General features: G+C 52.4%; 5 protein-coding genes across 5 annotated transcripts; 2 read left to right on the top strand and 3 right to left on the bottom strand.

Annotated features, from left to right (window-relative positions):
* Positions 1–236: 236 nt before the first annotated feature.
* Positions 237–3453, top strand: PG994_000469 (glycogen phosphorylase; the record flags this gene model as incomplete). Its single annotated transcript, XM_066851878.1, has 8 exons — positions 237–285; positions 332–466; positions 671–991; positions 1053–1195; positions 1378–1887; positions 1949–2865; positions 2915–2987; positions 3046–3453. The coding sequence occupies 8 exons, from the start codon at positions 237–239 to the stop codon at positions 3451–3453; spliced, it is 2556 nt and encodes an 851-aa protein (XP_066722510.1).
* A 5780-nt stretch (positions 3454–9233) lies between these two features.
* On the top strand, positions 9234–10697 carry PG994_000468 (Pkinase-domain-containing protein; the record flags this gene model as incomplete). The annotated part of the gene is made up of 6 exons (XM_066851877.1): positions 9234–9295; positions 9354–9401; positions 9531–9704; positions 9768–9867; positions 9933–10552; positions 10619–10697. The coding sequence occupies exons 1-6, from the start codon at positions 9240–9242 to the stop codon at positions 10695–10697; spliced, it is 1077 nt and encodes a 358-aa protein (XP_066722509.1). The 5' UTR covers positions 9234–9239.
* A 1395-nt stretch (positions 10698–12092) lies between these two features.
* PG994_000467 (uncharacterized protein) lies at positions 12093–14496 on the bottom strand (the record flags this gene model as incomplete). The annotated part of the gene is made up of 2 exons (XM_066851876.1): positions 12093–14197; positions 14256–14496. The coding sequence occupies 2 exons, from the start codon at positions 14494–14496 to the stop codon at positions 12093–12095; spliced, it is 2346 nt and encodes a 781-aa protein (XP_066722508.1).
* A 1481-nt stretch (positions 14497–15977) lies between these two features.
* Positions 15978–16352, bottom strand: PG994_000466 (uncharacterized protein; the record flags this gene model as incomplete). The annotated part of the gene is made up of 1 exon (XM_066851875.1): positions 15978–16352. One exon carries the CDS (start codon positions 16350–16352, stop codon positions 15978–15980), a length of 375 nt encoding a protein of 124 aa, XP_066722507.1.
* Positions 16353–16390: 38 nt separating this feature from the next.
* PG994_000465 (uncharacterized protein) lies at positions 16391–17553 on the bottom strand (the record flags this gene model as incomplete). The annotated part of the gene is made up of 2 exons (XM_066851874.1): positions 16391–16593; positions 16659–17553. The coding sequence occupies 2 exons, from the start codon at positions 17551–17553 to the stop codon at positions 16391–16393; spliced, it is 1098 nt and encodes a 365-aa protein (XP_066722506.1).
* Positions 17554–18296: the final 743 nt, after the last annotated feature.

The following is an 18296-nucleotide window of genomic DNA, read 5'->3' as shown; positions in this document are numbered from 1 at the left end:
AGACAGTCGACTCACCCTGCTTCCTGTGTGCCCCGCCCCAAAATATTGTCACCTAGGTTAGGCCTGGGTGCTGCGGCGATTAGGGTTAGATCAGATCGACAAACAGCACGCTGGTCCTGATGGAATAGCACCACTGACAGCTTCTCATCATAGCCTCGCAACGTCACTACCATACCGTTATTCGCCCTCTTGACCACGCGCTCTTCAGCTGAAGTTTCCAAAGCTTCACGCCCAGCATGGCCACCGAACAGCGTCTGCCCACGCGAGAGCGTCGTCCTTCAATGGGTTAGTGGTCTACGGCTACTACTGCTAGTAACATCTTAGTCAATAGTATGTGGACTTACAAACGAGAATAGGAGCTCCCATCGTCGACATCGTCGGGTCCGTTGGGCCTGCCGGGATCTCTCGCCCAAGCACAAACGCACCTACACTGGATTCGGAGCTGGTGAGGTGAAAAGTGTCGAAGGTAAGTTATTAGCTCGCTTATATCCCTACTCGGCACGCACTGCATATACTTGAAGTATACGGGCGCTCCACCTCGGTGCGGTACAACCCCCCTTGGACACAAGACACAAGATTCGTTACCCCGTCACGCCAAGCACGCAACAGCTGCTTGCTTACACACCCCTAACCAATCACAACTTACTGACTGACGGGTTACTTTTGACAGCCTCTATCCCCGAACCTCAGCGCGAAGCTTGGAAGAAGCACCAAGTCCAAGGCTTCACCGACAAAGATGGGTTCGAAAAGGAGGTGGTTCGCCATGTCGAGACGACGCTTGCCCGTAGTCTGTTCAACTGCGACGAAGGGGCTGCCTACTCGGCCACTGGTCTGGCGTTCCGTGATCGCCTCATTACCGAATGGAACAGAACACAGCAGCGCCAGACTACGGCCGATACCAAGCGTGTCTACTACCTGAGTCTCGAGTTCCTCATGGGCCGGGCTCTGGATAACGCTATGCTGAATGTCGGCTTGAAGGATGTTGCAAAGAGTGTGTTTACCCAAACAAGGCCGGACTAGTTGTTATCATATGAGCTGACGGGGCATTTTAGGTGGAATGGACGAACTCGGTTTCCGGATCGAGGACATCATTGAACAGGAGCATGATGCTGCTCTGGGCAACGGTGGGCTTGGGCGGCTTGCTGCCTGTTTCCTTGACAGCCTTGCATCTCTGAACTACCCTGCTTGGGATACGGTCTGCGTTACAGATACGGTATCTTCAAGCAGGAGATCATCAACGGCTACCAGGTTGAAGTTCCTGACTATTGGCTCGACTTCAACCCCTGGAGTTCCCCCGCCATGACGTTACTGTCGATGTAAGTTCGAGACCACTCTTGCTGGAGGTTCCAAAACAGACCGTCTCTAACTACTTCGCAGATCCAATTCTACGGCAATGTCCGCAAGACACAGGACGATAATGGAAAGACCGTTGCCCATTGGGAAGGCGGCGAAATCGTCACTGCTGTCGCCTACGATATGCCGATCCCAGGCTATGCTACCCCTTCGACCAACAACCTCAGACTCTGGTCCAGCAAGGCTTCCAGTGGCGAGTTTGACTTCCAGAAATTCAACAATGGCGATTACGAAAGCTCCGTCGCAGACCAGCAGCGGGCTGAGACCATCAGTGCTGTGCTATACCCTAATGACAACCTCGACCGTGGAAAGGAGCTGCGCTTGAAGCAGCAATACTTCTGGGTGGCTGCCTCCTTATATGACATCGTCCGCCGATTCAAGAAGACCAAGCGCGCTTGGCGGGAGTTCCCTGAGCAGGTTGCTATCCAGCTCAATGATACCCACCCTACGCTGGCTGTGGTTGAGCTTCAGCGTATTCTGGTGGATATCGAAGGACTCGAGTGGGACGAGGCGTGGAACATCGTCACGTCGACTGTAAGCCATGCGCTCCATTGCCACGACTCCTGCTATTATTCTTTTGCTAATGATGATATAGTTTGGTTACACAAACCACACAGTTCTTCCCGAGGCTCTGGAGAAGTGGCCCGTCGGTTTGATGCAACATCTCTTACCACGACACTTGCAGATCATCTATGATATCAACTTATTCTTCCTTCAGACTGTGGAAAAGAAATTCCCCAATGATCGCGATATGCTTACGAGTGTCTCGATCATCGAGGAGTCTCAGCCCAAGATGGTTCGCATGGCTTACCTCGCCATTGTTGGTTCTCACAAGGTCAACGGTGTCGCCGAGCTCCATTCCGATCTGATCCAGACTACTATCTTCAAGGACTTCGTCAAGATCTTTGGTGCTGACAAGTTCACCAACGTCACCAACGGCATCACGCCCCGTAGATGGCTGCACCAGGCAAACCCGCGCCTTTCGGAGCTGATCGCGTCCAAGACTGGTGGCCACGAGTTCCTCAAAGATCTGACACAGCTCAACAAGCTTGAGCTGTCGATAGATGACGCGGCGTTCCGCAAGGAGTGGGCCGAGATCAAGTACGCCAACAAAGTGCGTTTGACTAAATACATCAAGAAGACCCTGGATACCACCGTCAACCCGACCGCGCTGTTCGACGTTCAAGTCAAGAGAATCCACGAGTACAAGCGACAGCAGCTCAACATCTTCGGCGTTATCCACCGTTACCTGACGCTCAAGGCCATGAGTCCCGAGGAGAGAAAGAAGCAGCTGCCTCGTGTGTCCATCTTCGGTGGAAAGGCGGCTCCCGGCTACTGGATGGCTAAGCAGATCATTCATCTCATCAACAATGTCGGCGCTGTTGTGAACAAGGATCCCGATATCGGTGACCTGCTCAAGGTTATCTACCTGGAAGACTACAATGTCAGCAAGGCCGAGATGATCGTTCCCGCATCGGATCTCAGTGAGCACATTTCCACTGCTGGTACCGAGTAAGTGCCCCTAAAGTGCATCGATGATTTTCTTACTAATCGTGACTAGGGCCTCCGGTACGAGTAACATGAAGTTCGTCCTGAATGGTGGTCTGATCATCGGCACCTGTGATGGAGCCAACGTGAGTGATTCTTGTACATACCCCCTCCGCTGTAGCCCCTTGCTTACACAATCATAAGATCGAGATTACCCGCGAGATTGGCCAGGAGAACATCTTCCTCTTCGGCACTCTTTCCGAGGATGTCGAAGACCTGCGCCATGCGCACACCTACGGACCTCACACCGTCGATGCCGGTCTCAACAAGGTGTTTGAGGCCATCCAGAACGGCACCTTCGGCGATTCCAACGACTTCGGCGCCATGGTTTCCGCGGTCCGCGATCACGGTGACTACTACTTGGTCTCGGATGACTTCCAGAGCTACATTGACACGCAGAAAATGGTGGATAACGAGTACCGTAACCAGGAGGAGTGGATCCGCAAGTGCATCCGCAGCGTAGCCCGAATGGGATTCTTCAGCTCGGACCGGTGCATCAATGAGTACGCCGAAGGTATCTGGAATGTCGAGCCACTCGTCGTCAAGCAGTAGAGTAAGATCGGTTCCAGCAACAGGTAGAGGCTGATGGGTGATGGCATGACCACCTATCATAGAGTAGAACTGGCATGTCTGAGACGATGGGGCGCCAACAGTTTGGTATGGCGAATAGTGTTCCTATTATGAGTAATGAGGCAAACCCGGGGGCGGATCAGTGCTATCTAGCAGTTGGGGCCCTGGGTCTCTGTATGTTTGTTGTCTTAGTTAGCATCACTACTTTTCATGGTAACATGGTTGCAATCGATCACCCTCGTGACAACGATTTGTGATACGGTCATAGGAGCTAGGCCGGCCTGTTTGATGTTGACAACATGCGACTCGTAGTGTAAGTCGTTGCTCCCATCTAGGAGTTGCTTCGGGGGTTCGAGTCAAACAAGTAAGGCAGGCAGGGAGACTATAGCTTGATACTCTCTTGGTACCTCGGACCTAGCCTTCGAGTAGTCAAGTCCTTGTGGTCGATGCCTAGTTGTCCTTGATAGTAGGTAATAAAATAAAGGGGTTTAGTCTGCTAGGTAGATAGGCGGTGACGATTCCAGGAACCCCCTTCTTTTTTCATCGTCTTCGTCCACGGAACATCAAGAAAAGAAGGGAAGGAGTAGAAAAGTCGATTCCGCTCTTGTCTAAACCTCTAGGTTTCGCCAGTAATACGGCGTTTTGTTCTACTACCCCGGATGGGCTACGTAGTAGGGGGAGTTAAACATTGTCCAGTAGGGTAGTATCATGTGTGTAGTCTACTAGGTGAATAAGGAACGCCGTCGCACGACTATAACCTGGGAAGGGATGTGTGCGAGCGAGGTCGTGCTTTTCCCCACGATTCGGGGGTGGCGCCGGACAGGCCGAGCGAGATATATCCGGTTTCTGCAGACATCGTCTTCCCCATGTGACTTACACTCTTGACTTGTATATGCACAGAGTTACGGTATATAAAGAGTGGCAAGAGCAGCCCACGTCTCTCCTAAGTGGTCGTTGCAATGAGTCGTACACGGGTGGGATCTGCATCCTCTAAGGACAGGGAGAGATAAGAGAAGAAGAAGCTCTTGATCCTCTAGGTCGCGAGAACAAACAATCGATAAAGGAAATTCTGGGGGACCGCTGACTGATATGAACGTATGTGTGGATATTGAAAACGTTGGAAGGAAGGCGGATCGCTTCGCTCCACAGACTCTTGTTATCTATATGAAGAACAAGTTTTATACATACATAGTATAGTCCATAGGAATAACGAGGTACACCTAGTCTGGTCCGAATACTAGGTATTAGTTAGACCTATCTTAGAACTACTACCATGCACAGAGGCTGGTCCTCACACCCATGCGTTGGCTAACCAAGGCAGTAACTAAGCAACTTACACTGGCAGAGGCAAACGTTTCGTTACGTCGTGCTTTAGCCTGCCAGCGCCAACAACTACGGCCCCGCCGCGACGAATCGTAAGGGGAGGAACCGTATCGAGGCCAGGGCTCTGCAATGAATGGCTACGCTACTACACCAGATATGTATTCCGCCGTTGCTCAGGGGTAACTGGAAGCAAACCCCCAGACAGCGACTACTATGTACTTGGTGGCTGAGGATACTGTATGTATTTGTTTGTCCCACACCCCTGAAGACGATAAAAATAAAAAGGCCTGAAGCCCTGGATACAACCTTGCAGTTTCCCCATGCGGCATGCAAAGATCGTCAGGGACCAACGGTCGCCAACCAGATCTCGAGATCAACGGAGAGCTTAATTGCTCCCGCCCATGGGCCAGGAGCATGGATCTCTCCGGGCTTCTTCTAGTTTGGTTCGTCGATTCGCTGGCATGGAACACCACGGCCAAACCAATGCTCGCTTAAACTCGCAGACAGAGAAAGACCAAGAAAAAGGTATAAGGTGACATTCCGGACCCTGATTGCATACTATGTTCCCACTTGCCTTGTCATTGAACGGTCGCGAGAAGCCGAAGTAAAACAAAATCATGACTTGTTGCGGTGGTCCTGACAAAGATTGGCGGGGGCGTGGGGATCCCCCATACGCAAGCCTTTGGAAGAATGACGTCACGGAAGCCAGAGTAACAAGATTTTGGGAGTGGGAATCTCCGTCGTGAAGTGTCGTTGGCAGATGGTAGCTGTGGCCCAAGTTCCGAACCTGGTCGCCGAGCCAGGGTGGCCCAGCCCAGTAGAGCAGTGAGCCCACAACGACCCGTGCATAGCCCCCCCTGCACTTGTCATTGTGCCTGACGCCATCAATTCTGATTCTGGACCACTGATGACTGAGGGGTCCTGGAAAATGCAAGATCAAGTATCCTGGTCACCAACTCGGCCATTGGCCCAGGTTTAGCAGGATTTGTTAAGCAGCACGGCTATCATGCTATCATTCCCCCCTCCTTCCAGGAGCTTTACCTCCGCGTTGGGCTGATATTCAATTTGATGCGACGGTAGGCACACAGCAAGCGGCCTGCGAACTGCACGTGTGTGCAATGCGCAATGCAATATGCGCATTCTGTGTGTGTCGGCCATCGCCGAACATACCAATCAATACCTACGACATACCATTGGAAGCGCCTGCGTGCAGCAGTGCTCAGGCAGAGAACAGTGAGACAGTGCGCAACGTGGTCAGAGGGAGGGGTCAAGCCTCAAGGACTTTGAATCAAGGGTCATGGGGTTTACGGCAATCCCACGATCACTGGTAGGCTTGTCGCATCGATATTCCAGACGGCCGATAAGGAAACCAACCACGTTGTACAGTAACGGTCCCATGTAATTTGTAGACCGCCTAGGAAGGGGGGAGATTAGGGGAAATCGTCCAGGCCAGAGCTACGCGGGAAATTTCTGTCACAAGTTGAAAGTGATGGCTACTACTAGAATGGGATTTTGGGTAGTGCCAATCGGTCGATGAACAGCCGTTTGCTCGATGATCGGATAGGATTGCAGAGGGTCGCTGCGCTGCTAGGCACTGCTAGGCACTGCTGGGATTGATTGATTGTAGCTTTTCCGGCCATGGGCTGGTACAAAGTCGTCGGCGAGCCGGCTTATCCTTTCTGAGCCAGATAGATCCCCATTTGGGGTGGGCAGGCACTCTTGGCCACCCCCGGGTTTTTTTCCTTTCTTTCGCATCTCCAAACCAAAACTAGTAGTAGCAAGGACCACGCAAAACACAATGACGTCACTCTGTTTGGTACCTTTCTGATTGGGGCATCTTCTGGCTACAGCATAGCATGTTTGTCGACCAGTCAGAAAGAGTGCCATGCGCCAGAGTCTCTAATCATGTCGCATCTCCCATTGCGGTTTAGCTAGAGCGTCTACAGTATTTCTCACCAATACTGTATTACTGTTTGCGAGGATTTGGGACCGTACGAGTCCAGTCGCATTGCGCCGCGGCGCACCCCAGACCAGGACCGCACTCCGTCCCGAACAAGCCTCGGGTGCAGCTTAGCAGTCGTATATGCGTTTCTGCCATGGGCTTTCTCTCACCCCATCCCATGCCGTAGCAGCAAATAGATAGATACTGTACATGGGCGTCGCTAGGATCGGTGTCCCGGTCTCTCTCTGTCTGAGTTGCGAGTTGTGAATGCGCAGGGTCGTCGGCCCCTTGGTCATCAAACGTGGACCGATAGTCATGCGCACGTCTGAACCGTACTGTACCGTAGCCTATACTGTAGCATACGAGTATCCGATATCGTGGGCTGGCTGGGCTGGGTCATGAGGGATTCCTGTCACAACATATCCATGCCATGGGCGGAAACCTGTTTCTTAGATAAAATAAAATTTTGACGATTCCCATACTTTTATACAGCCAACGGTGTCCCTCTGCAAACCCGAAAAGTTACTACTTCCTCACATCGTGTTCCGTGATCCCAATCCTCCGAAGCGCATCTATACAGCTAGCTCCTTTCAGGGAGACGACTTCCGCTTCAGAGTCCCCAGCCAACGACGACGACAACGCGCCCACTCGCCTACGAAAGCCCTCAATTGGTGGGATCATCGCCTAATACAAGCCTTACCTTGCACGACCTTCCGACAAGCCTTTCCGCCTTCTAGATCTCCCATATCTGCTTCTATGCGACTTTGAAAGACGGGCAACGACAGAACGATCGACATTTTGAAAGGTGTGGCCGCAGCGCAGATCGGCTACGACATCAACCTAGCATCTCCCCCGCTGTAAGTGTGCCCTTTTTAATTACTATTCTCCTCCCAGACATAATCATGCTTCAAATCGCACGGGATGGTGGTGGGACTGAGAAAAAAGGCTGTTGCCGCCGACGGTTCTTGTCTTGCTTTGCGGCGCTGCTCGCAGTCAACAGTTCAGCTCCGCCGCCCCCCTCTGGGCCCTCCAGCATGACATGACAACAAATACCCCGCGATTGAGAACTGGAACTCTGGAACTGGTCAGCCAGCCATCGTGACTGAGGCGGCGGCAGCCCTCTCGCAGGCAACTGTGGCTGGAGTCCCGATGACAGAATGGAAAAAACAAGAGAGACAGACACAACGAGGCCCCCGTCGCATGAAGCCCATCCCACACACCTACCATCCTCTCTACCCGTGTACCTCGATGCTAAACAGTTGGTTGGTGCTTTGTTCTGCAGGTCACAGTCCCAGTCCATCCCGACCCATCCTCCGTCGCATTACGGCCCAGCCACGAAAGAAGAAGAAGCGAGATTCGAAGCAATTGCCAATCTACACAATCGAATAGTATCGTGCCGGACTGCCTTCGTTTTATTATCGACTGCCAAAGTAGGTGATCTTGCGAAACCGACGCTACCTACGTACATAATAGTGTTGGTGGAGTTCTTCTTCAGTGCTATTCACCCTGTTACAGGACTGTTACTTATATTATTACCTCCCTCGACGTTATTAGGTACCTCTACTACTCTGAGTCGGTTCCGTATTGAAACTTCTAGCCTGCGAGCGCGCGTATCCACTTGTTATCGCTGCTGCCCTGCATCAAATCTCTGGCTTGTTACGGTGCCCTTTTGAAGCAGCCGACCTAGCCCAAGGTACCGTTTCTTTGCCTGCCGCCCCTGTGGTTCGTGGCTCGGACAGCTTTCCCAAGCGAACTAGCCCGCCTGCTCTCCCTTGCGATCGCGATCCCATTTGCAACTGGAGCCCCAAGAGCCCCCCCCCACGACCAAAAAAACCCCCGACAGGGAAACCCAACCGCACCGCTGTTCCTGTACGCGCACCCACGCAACCCACGCACCAAACCAACGCAGACACGCACACTCTGACACTCTTTGGCGTGTCTGTTTCGCTGTCCTGTCCATCCAGTTTCCAGTTTCGGCCCAAGTCCATCCAGTTCGGTCGGTCCCAGTCCAGTCCAGCTCAGTGTCTGCCAGTCCCATTCTTTTGCCTCTGCTGCTGCTGCTGCTTGCTGCTACTACTGCCTGTTGCTACATACTACTGCTACTACTTGCCTACTACTTTTGGCTACTATTACCGCTACCACCAGTTCACTTGTACCCTGTTTTTATCTCAATTATTTTTTTGAGTGGAAAGAAACTCGTCCACGTCGGCTAAGGGGAAAATCCTGTTCTGTGGTTTTCCCTGTTATTTCGCCATCGACTTTACCTTCAACTAACATTACCATATCGCATTTCCTCCATCCGCACCGCCGACTTCTCCCAACGCCTCTTCTCCCCTCTTCTACCCCGCCAGCCACCCAAATCACTTCCTCTCATTTCCAGCATACGGCTATCCGCTGCCTTAATATCGTGAATAGCCTCTACAATACCCATCCTTGACTCTTGAACGCGAATTGCTCTTTTTCTCGCTTTGCATTAGCATCGCCATCCTGCACATCCTTCACAATGGCGGAATTCATACGCGCCCAGATCTTTGGTACCACCTTCGAGATCACCTCGAGGTATGCAAATCAAACTCGCCTCACCCTCAGCATGCGCGCCAGGCTAACACGTCGATAGGTATTCGGACTTGCAGCCTGTAGGCATGGGTGCCTTTGGTCTTGTCTGGTAAGTCTCGGTTATCCTGCTGATATCCTGGGGCATCCCCTTGGCCTGTTTGTCTCCTTGCAAATTTGCAGTCTCTGGACTATGTTGAGGGCAGAAACGTTAATTTGCTGTGGTTTTCCTGCCGTATAGCTCAGCCAAAGATCAACTCACTGGACAAAATGTCGCCGTCAAGAAGATCATGAAGCCTTTCAGCACCCCTGTCCTGGCCAAGCGAACATACCGAGAGTTGAAACTGCTCAAGCACCTGAGGCACGAGAACGTCATCTCGCTTAGTGACATCTTTATCTCTCCCCTCGAGGACATGTGCGTCTCCCATCTTCAACGCTTGGCACCGCCGCCGCAGGACAAGAACTGATAACCCCATAGCTACTTCGTTACCGAGCTGCTTGGTACCGATCTTCACCGCCTGCTTACCTCGAGACCGCTGGAAAAGCAATTCATCCAATACTTTCTATACCAGATCATGGTTCGTGGAGCTGCCTGACATCTTTACTCACTACTTCTGCTGACTGAGGGGTTTTCCTCTTGCAGCGTGGTCTCAAATACGTTCACTCTGCTGGCGTCGTCCACCGTGACCTGAAGCCCAGCAATATCCTCGTCAACGAAAACTGCGATTTGAAGATCTGCGATTTCGGCCTGGCCCGTATCCAGGACCCTCAGATGACAGGCTATGTCTCCACACGATACTACCGAGCTCCCGAAATCATGCTCACCTGGCAAAAATATGACATCGAGGTGGACATCTGGAGCGCTGGATGCATCTTCGCCGAGATGTTGGAGGGCAAGCCGCTTTTCCCCGGCAAGGACCACGTCAACCAATTCTCCATCATCACAGAACTTCTGGGCACTCCCCCGGATGATGTCATCAACACCATTGCCAGCGAGAACACCTTGAGATTCGTGAAGTCTTTGCCGAAGCGTGAGAGGCAACCTCTGAAGAACAAATTCAAGAACGCCGACCCTGCGGCGATCGATCTCCTCGAGCGCATGCTAGTGTTCGATCCTAAGAAGCGAATCACGGCTACTGAAGCTCTGGCACACGAGTACCTTGCTCCCTACCATGACCCCAGTGACGAGCCCGTTGCTGAGGAGAAGTTTGATTGGAGTTTCAACGATGCAGACCTGCCCGTGGACACATGGAAGATCATGATGTGAGTACTCAGATCGCCCACCCAAATATTGGAAACGTTGGTCAACTTACTTATACAAGGCAACAGGTACTCGGAAATTCTTGATTACCACAACGTGGAATCAAACACGCCAGCCGTCGACCCCGAGCAATTCAACGGTCAGTAGACAGGAAGCTGGGGAATCGAGCCAGCTACCACACATGGTTTGGAATGACCTTGCGATTGAAGTGTTTTGCGGCGTTCTGAGACTGGTTTCGGGGTTTGGCGGTCTTTTCTTGTTTTGTGGTTTATTTCAAGTTGTCGAGATCTTGCTGGGTCTCGCTCGAGCTTTTCCCGTGGATCGTGGTGTCAAGGACCGATCCTGGTCGAGAAGATTTACGACACAATATGGGCTGCTGTGGAGGGAGGGGTGGTTACGATAGCGGCTCGATGGTTCCTTGCCGCAGAGCGTAATGAGTGGGAAGTCCGCTCAGGAATATATGCCTGCAATGGCAGGCAAACAAGAATGAGCAGGATTTGGGGTCTTGCGGCAGCCCAATCCGTATATAAAGCTCATTTGAAGAGCTGTCGGGCATGACTGGTTCAGCAGTCTGCGGCAGTGGTGACAACTGGCGGCCGCAAAAACTGGCGATGTAGCTACCCCGGGTAGCTTGCAAGACCCGTGACAGCCCAGAGAAAGAAGAAGAAAAATAAATGAAGACACCATATTAGAACACGGAAGGAAACCATGCCCACGAGTTTCGTGGTGCTAGATTACGGCTTATATAAACCCGCGAAACTGTGCAAGCGTAATCAGTACCTTGCTGCTGTCAAAACCTCGGGCCAATGCAAGGCAGGGAGCGCCAGCAACTTGGTGACCTTAGTCAATACTATACATCACTACTGTTGCGTCACACTCAAGGGAATATGCTATATTGGCCGCCGGCACTGGGTACCCAAGGAATACAAGTAGGCACCGTCACGGATTGATGGGTTGAAGATACTTTCACACATTGGAAACGCACGAAGTATTTATTTGGTGTCAACGGCAGCCCATATAATTGAAGACAGCAGATAGATATGCGGATCAGGTAGACACTCATTATCTACTGTGCTATGGCCCGTATGTCTCGTTGGCATCATGCCCGATTCTCAACATGCATTGAATACCAAAAAACTAGGAGTTTGTGTTTCAAGTCTACCTACACCTGAGCCAAACATAACGACTTCTTCTGCCAGGTTTCATGAAGTACCTGGGCTATACCTGCCCCTTATGTCGCTCTAGCTCATTGCCGCCATCTGCTTCATGTCATTTCAGGAGACATCTCCTAAGCCAGCCTGCTATTAGCTCATCAGCTCTGCCCTTAGTCGTGCCATGGGCCGAAACTGGCCTCCAGTCCGCTGGGACTCTGTCAAAATGTGTCATTGGCGAGATCTCTCGACGGTTGTGCAGGGGGCCAACCAGGCGCATGCACTAGATTCCCATATCATTCATGGTTTCTCTTTCGTCTTATGGGTTTTCAGATAATTGTCAATTGAGTGTGGGTGTTGATACTCCAAATACATCGGCGCCAGCAAGGGCCTATCTACGGAAAGCGCCTCCAGGCGGCATACCACGGCCATCAAAGCCTCCATATGGGATCTGCTCGGGAGTCGGTTGGAATCCTGGTGGGAATAGCCCAGGCGGCGGCCCTCCGTAGAAGCCGGGCGGTGCAGGCGGGCCGCGGAATCCTTCGGGAGGGAAAGCACCAGCAATGCCGGGAGGGAAGTTCGGAGGGAAGTTGCCAGGCATCGGTCCGTTCCGGCTGCCGGCCAGTCCGGGAGGCGGTATCATTGGACGCCCACCTGGCCCACCTGGTACATGTGGGAGATGCTGGTTTCCTTGCATCCAGTTAGGGTGTACTTGATCCAGGCCAGGGGGTACCTGTCGCTGAAGAATTTGAGTCGGCTGCGGGGGCTGCTGCTGCTGCTGCTGTTGCTGTTGATGCCTCCTCTGCTCATGCTCGTGGATAAGCTGAGCTTCGTCAAAAAAGGCGGGTAGCCCCTGAGGACGTCCCTGGTGCTGCGCTGAGCCGCGATCGCGTGGATAACCGTCACGATCAGGCGTCTGCGGGATTTGGGCCGGTCTCGACGGCTGTGGCATCCTGATATACTGTTCCGGCCGAGTAACTTCTGGCGGGTTTCGCGCACTCTGCATGAGAGTCATAAGGAACTCTTCTTTGCTGTTGCGGCTTGGGATTTGGTCACGACCACCCTGGTTCGACAACGAAGGATGGCGTTGACCAATAAGTTCATGGAGCATCTGCTGATCAGGTCGCATAGGGGGGAGCTGCGGTGGAAGCTGAGGTACCTGTTGAGGTTTCGGAGCATGGATCTCATACGGTTGCTGTGGCGGTAGACTGCAACCTAAAGAATCCTGGAAGGGACCAGGAGAAGAGACGGAACCCTTGGCTTCATGGGCCTGTTGAGGTGCTGGGAAACCCCCAGATGGCGGAGTATTGGTGAATGGCTTCTGTTTGTGCAACTTCTGGATCAAAGACTCGAAGGCTGCCTTCTCTTCGATATCGCTAGAGCCTGCGTGCTGCGGCTGGGGATGCGGCTGCGGATGGGAGCTACTCGAGGCTGCTGCACCCACAAAAGCGAGAAGAGGATTCATCAGAGCAGGACCAGACGCTGGAGGCCCGGCAGATGGTGTCGGGGGCTCTGTCTGCCGTTCTTGCCCACCCTGGGCCGAGAAGAAGTTCTGGAATCTCGAACCTGTCTTTGGCTTGGCCGGCGCACCGTTGTCGCGGGCAGCTTCGAGGTGGTTCACTCTGTCAGTACCGGGAGGAGGGCTTGAGAAGTTGGCAAAGAACTTGTCCGGGCCCATTTCCATGGCTGGCGCCGATTTGATCTTGGACTTTTCGGCTTCCAACACATTGCCACGGTTGGTGTCGAGATTAGAAAGAGTAGCAGTAGGCGCATCGGCTCTGGCAGTACCGCCCTTGCTTGCTTTCATGCTCTCCATGAACTTCTTCAGGTCCGCTTCTGTATGGCCTTGGGCGCTTTCCTCGGCAGGCTCGTCAAGCCACTCAGGCTCACGCTCCTGGCGGTGATCGCGATCCCATCTTCGATCATAGTTGCGATCCTTGGGCTTGTCACCCTCATCGCGATCTCTCCAACTCTTGCCCCTGTCGAAGCGCTCGCGGGCAGATGGCGGTTCAGCATCAGCGTTATTGCCTCTAGACCACGGTGGTTGATCTGTCTTGTTTCTGGGCAGACCGTTGCGGCGGGGCTTCTCGCTCTCGTCGGCATCCCTGTCTCGACCAAACTCTCCAAAGTTATTCCGGCGAGGCTTTTTATCCTCACTGTCGTCCCCATGACCATCTCGTAGACGTCGCTCAGGCGCGAGTTTCTCGGGACGTTCACCCATACGGCCATGGAACCGCTCGGCGCCCTCGTGGCCAAAACTCTTGCGCGGCTTTACGGTGCTCCAACCATCACTATCCTGGTCGGCGTTTTCGCGGCGGCGGAAGTCCTTTCGGCCATCGCGGTCCTTATTGTTGCGTTCGGGAGCATCTCCCTCGCCATTTCGGCGAAGTTGGGCGAAGCGGTCGGTCTTGTCGTTGTCAAATGGCTTGCTACCCCGTAGTAGAGTTGCGGAAGTGAACGTGGTCCTTGGCGGGCCAAGTACGATGTCGTCAGGGTCTGCAAATCGAAGTTAGCACATGCGATAGGTATTGGGTTTGGGAGTCAAAAGACGGACTCGCTGAGTTGCGCGACGCATGCCTATCCACTCCTGGTCGCCTACTCGTGCCATCCAGCAGCGAAGTGTCGTTTCTGGTTCTTTCGGTGCCAGTCTTGACGCCTCCAGTGCCTTGGGCGTTACGGAAGGTCTCTGGAGGAGGGCCCATCCAATCCTCAGGAGGAGGCAAAGTACTCGGCTTTACACATAACGGAGACTGCCGCAAATGGAGCAGGATGTCTATTGGATATCGCGTTGCCATGGCATCTGATAAGCTGGCAGTTGCGAGCTGATTGTAGAATGGGTAGAGGAAGGAATTATGGGAGGAAAGTGCGGTCGACCAAGCGACCGACTCAGCTGCAAAGACAGCCTGGAGGAGTAAATAGGGAGGTGATGTAACGTCAGGCAGTTGGCGGGTGCGTCTTTTCCAGGCTTGGATGGAGCTAAAAGGTGTTCGCTTGCGCTTTCTCGTCGATGTGTGTTGTTTTTGGTCGGTAGGGAAAAGGCAGCAGCTACTGAAGCAGGCAGGCTGGATTATGTATGTGCGGGGTGTGTCGGTGTGTAGAAGAGATTGACGAGGGAAAGGGTGCGTGAGAGTAGAGTGCGTGCGCGTGAGGTAAAGACGTGGTAGAGGGAGGTGTGGTTTCGCTCGCTCCGATCAGACCCCAATCCAAATTTGGAGACACGACAGGTCAACGGAGGTGAGGAAGGAACCACCGACCAACGCACAAATCCCTTTCTCGCTTCTTTCTCTTGTCCCTGCCTTGGGTGCCGACTAAAGGGTTTCCGTTCAATTGCAGAGTATATTTGTTACAAACGACCGAGTTTGAGAATCAAAAGGGGGCAGTTTATTGATACACGAGGAACGAATTTGCAGCAGTGTGTGCGTGTTGTGGTGTGTGTTGAGAGTGAATGCAACGTGGTTCAGGTTCAGAAAGAATCGGCTTGCTGCTCGGTTTGGCTCGTACTTGACTTGAGACGACTGGGCAGCTGGATCAGGAGCTGGAGCTGGTTGGGTAGGTAGCGTTGGTAGTCTGCAGTGGCCATCCATGCCATATCAACTTGATCAGCAGCACGTCGTAGCATGACACTCACTGCACTGTTCCGCATCAGCCAATCCCACCACCAACACAGCCAACCTTCAACTAATAAAGCCTGTCGTTGGTGAAATCATCACATTTTAAGCCTCCCTCCGAGTAGACAGTCTTCAAGTCTACACCCAAACTTACCTGAAATTATATGCCATTCGAATATCATAGGTAGGTGGCTTTTGCTTAGTCCAGAGTCTTGTCAAAGGCACTTCCGGCGGGACGTCCCCAGTCAGGTAGCTGGCGGTCTCCACAGTGAGACGGGAGACGGGGACTTTGCTGGCTTACTTTACGAGGGGTAAAATGGTCAGTGCTCTCTTGAACCTCAGCATATCTCCTATCGACAGAAAGGAGAAGTCTCCTTTCACCTGAATGGTAAATATTACCTAGACGAGACAAGGAGCATACTCAGCAACAGTGCCAAGAATCCCATCCAGATACTCGGAACAGCACAATGTAAGGTTAGTACGGCATGGGGCCCAAAGACGACTACTGGTGACAAGCAATATTCTGTTTTCTAAGCTCAAATGGGTATCGTGTGTAAAAGCAATGAACAACCCCTAACCTAGAACCTCTCGCAATGCCGACTACACATGACCCTGTCAGCCTGTGGGTGATAAAACAAATGAATGCCGTACTGCCACATCTCAGGACATCAAGCATCAGGATCGCTCTCAGCCTCGCTAATTCTGACTGTCAAGCCCAAGTCTTCGCGCAGCCTCATGAGCATGTCTCGAGCCCAGCAGATTGTGACCATGATGCCAAGCGCGTTCCATCCTTCCTGGCAGTCCTCTGCCATGTTCATCTTGAGTGGCGTATGTGTGTTTGCTTCGGGATTGGCCGCATCTCGGCTGACAATAATCAATGCCGAACTCATGATTATGAACCCATATATGACTGGTGCCTTGGGGTGACTCGGCAAAGATTCGAGATCGCGTTCGTCAAACCGCTGGCGCCAGCGCTCAGCCAACTTGGCTAGTTGCTCTTCACACTGGGCTGATGAAGCCTCGGAGCTGTCAGAAACCTCCATGATCTTGATGTTTGGTAGAAGATCGCCTTTGTAGGCAGTCAAGTCCCGTCAGCCCATGACCACTGAATAGCATCATGAAGGAGTTTGTGGACTCGTCTAGACATGTCTTGCTTGATAATTTTGTTTTTGGCGTGCTTCTCTGCGTCGGTCCAGCGCTTGTCCCTAGCGACCTTAGCCTGCTTGGTCCGAAGATCCCGGATGCGCGAAGCCACTTCGATGAAGTTGCGGAGTTGGCGCGCGCCTATGCTTGGTCAGTGGAAGAGCATCTCGAGCGGGGTCATCAACCATGGAATTGCCTCAACCTACCTCGAACTTCGCATTTGTCCTCGTGGGCGTAGATCCTGGGCCTGGCAGCCATGCCCTTGGTCTGATGGTAAAACATACAGTCAGAGACTGGAGCTCCGAGGAAATGAACCCTCCAAGTGGAAGGGAGCATCGAGAACTCATCCCGGCCCTTGAGCACCGCATTGAGTACAATCTGCTCACGACGCCAATGGTCGAGTGCATCATAATCGCCATCGCTTAGTCCGGGGTCTGAGCCTGCTTTGTCATCTGTGTCATCTTCGTTGTCCATCTGGGCTTCCGATACGGAATCCTCCCGAAAGTTTTCCCTGGGACCCCTGCCATAGAGGCAAGAAGAGTGGCGTGGTTGTTTTTGACTCCTATCTCGAGTCTCGCCATCCAGGACATCATGCTTTCGCTTATTCACCCCGGTATGTTCTCCAATCGGCGTGCCGCGGTAAATGCCGGTTGAACCATCCTCCTCCTTCACACCATGTTCGCCGGGAAAATATATCTCGCTCCCGCAGACATCGTTATTTTCGATAGAGGGACGTACGGTACCTTGGAGATCTTGTTGAACGTCTTCATCAGAGGTGATTTCCTTTAGAGAGCATGCTGTAGCTGGGGATGTTTCCGTCAAGGGATTGCTTCTCGGTCTGGAATCGATGGACTTGGGTGTCAATGGCAAAAGCCCCTTTTGAGTAGATCCAGCATGGTTGCCCCCTTGCTGAACAGTTGCGCTCGGTGAACTGGGTTCAGGCGTTGTAGCCAACAGACCACGAAAAGTACCACCTCTGAGGTTTGGTGTTTGTCTTTGTTTCAAGTCTGGAATCAATCCAACGAAGGCATCCTCCCGCTCCTCCTCCTTGACCTTTGCAGGCCCGTTGGAACGAGCTTGCTTCGGCGGAGTTATCTGCATGGTATCTTATCGCTCTCACAAATAGAGGGATCTGATGAGCCACATAGCCTCACCTATGTACTGTCCTTGCACAAAACTCCGGCTAGTGCAGACTTTTGACAGAGAAGATCCGGCAATGGGGTAGTGGGTACTCTGAGTAGACAACAATATTGGGAGGCGAGGAGATGCAAGTTGTTGCTTTCGTACAAACTCAAATCAAGCAGAGTAGCAGAAGATAATGTTGGTGGTGGTGGTGTGAGATGGACTTGTCAATCAAGGGCTGCTTCACTAGAAAATAGCATGTAGCTGCAGCCCTCGAGGGAGTTCCCCTCTGAACTTGGCCGATTGTTTCTGATTGTAGATGCGATGTGATTGTAGAAACACAATTGAGATGAAGCTGGATTGACGACTTGCAGCTGACCAAGCCCCGCACAAAGCTTCACTGTTGCCTCATCAATTCATGATAGATGGTTGAAGGTTGATTGCAATTGGGAGCTTGCTCCACTTGGACAAGCAGTTTGTTTGGACTGCAGGGCAGTTAATTGATGATTCCGTCTCGTCATTGCCTCGTGGCCTGCATGCCCAACTGATCTAGTGATGCTAGCTGCATGTCTATTATATCAATAAGAACCCTTGGAGAAGTGCTGCTGCTGCTGCTGCTGTACAGTAATCTCTCTCCTCTGTCAAGAGTGTGAGGACTGAATATACGTATGGTATTAGGAGGTTAGCTTCGAGGACGAATCGGGCTCGTGATGTGATCTCAC

This window comes from Apiospora phragmitis (assembly GCF_038363925.1).
Source record: "Apiospora phragmitis strain CBS 135458 chromosome Unknown utg000001l:1.0-2902119.0:1.0-2906034.0, whole genome shotgun sequence".
Classification (NCBI taxonomy): Eukaryota; Fungi; Ascomycota; class Sordariomycetes; order Amphisphaeriales; family Apiosporaceae; genus Apiospora; species Apiospora phragmitis.
This window is presented reverse-complemented; position numbering and strand designations above follow the sequence as displayed.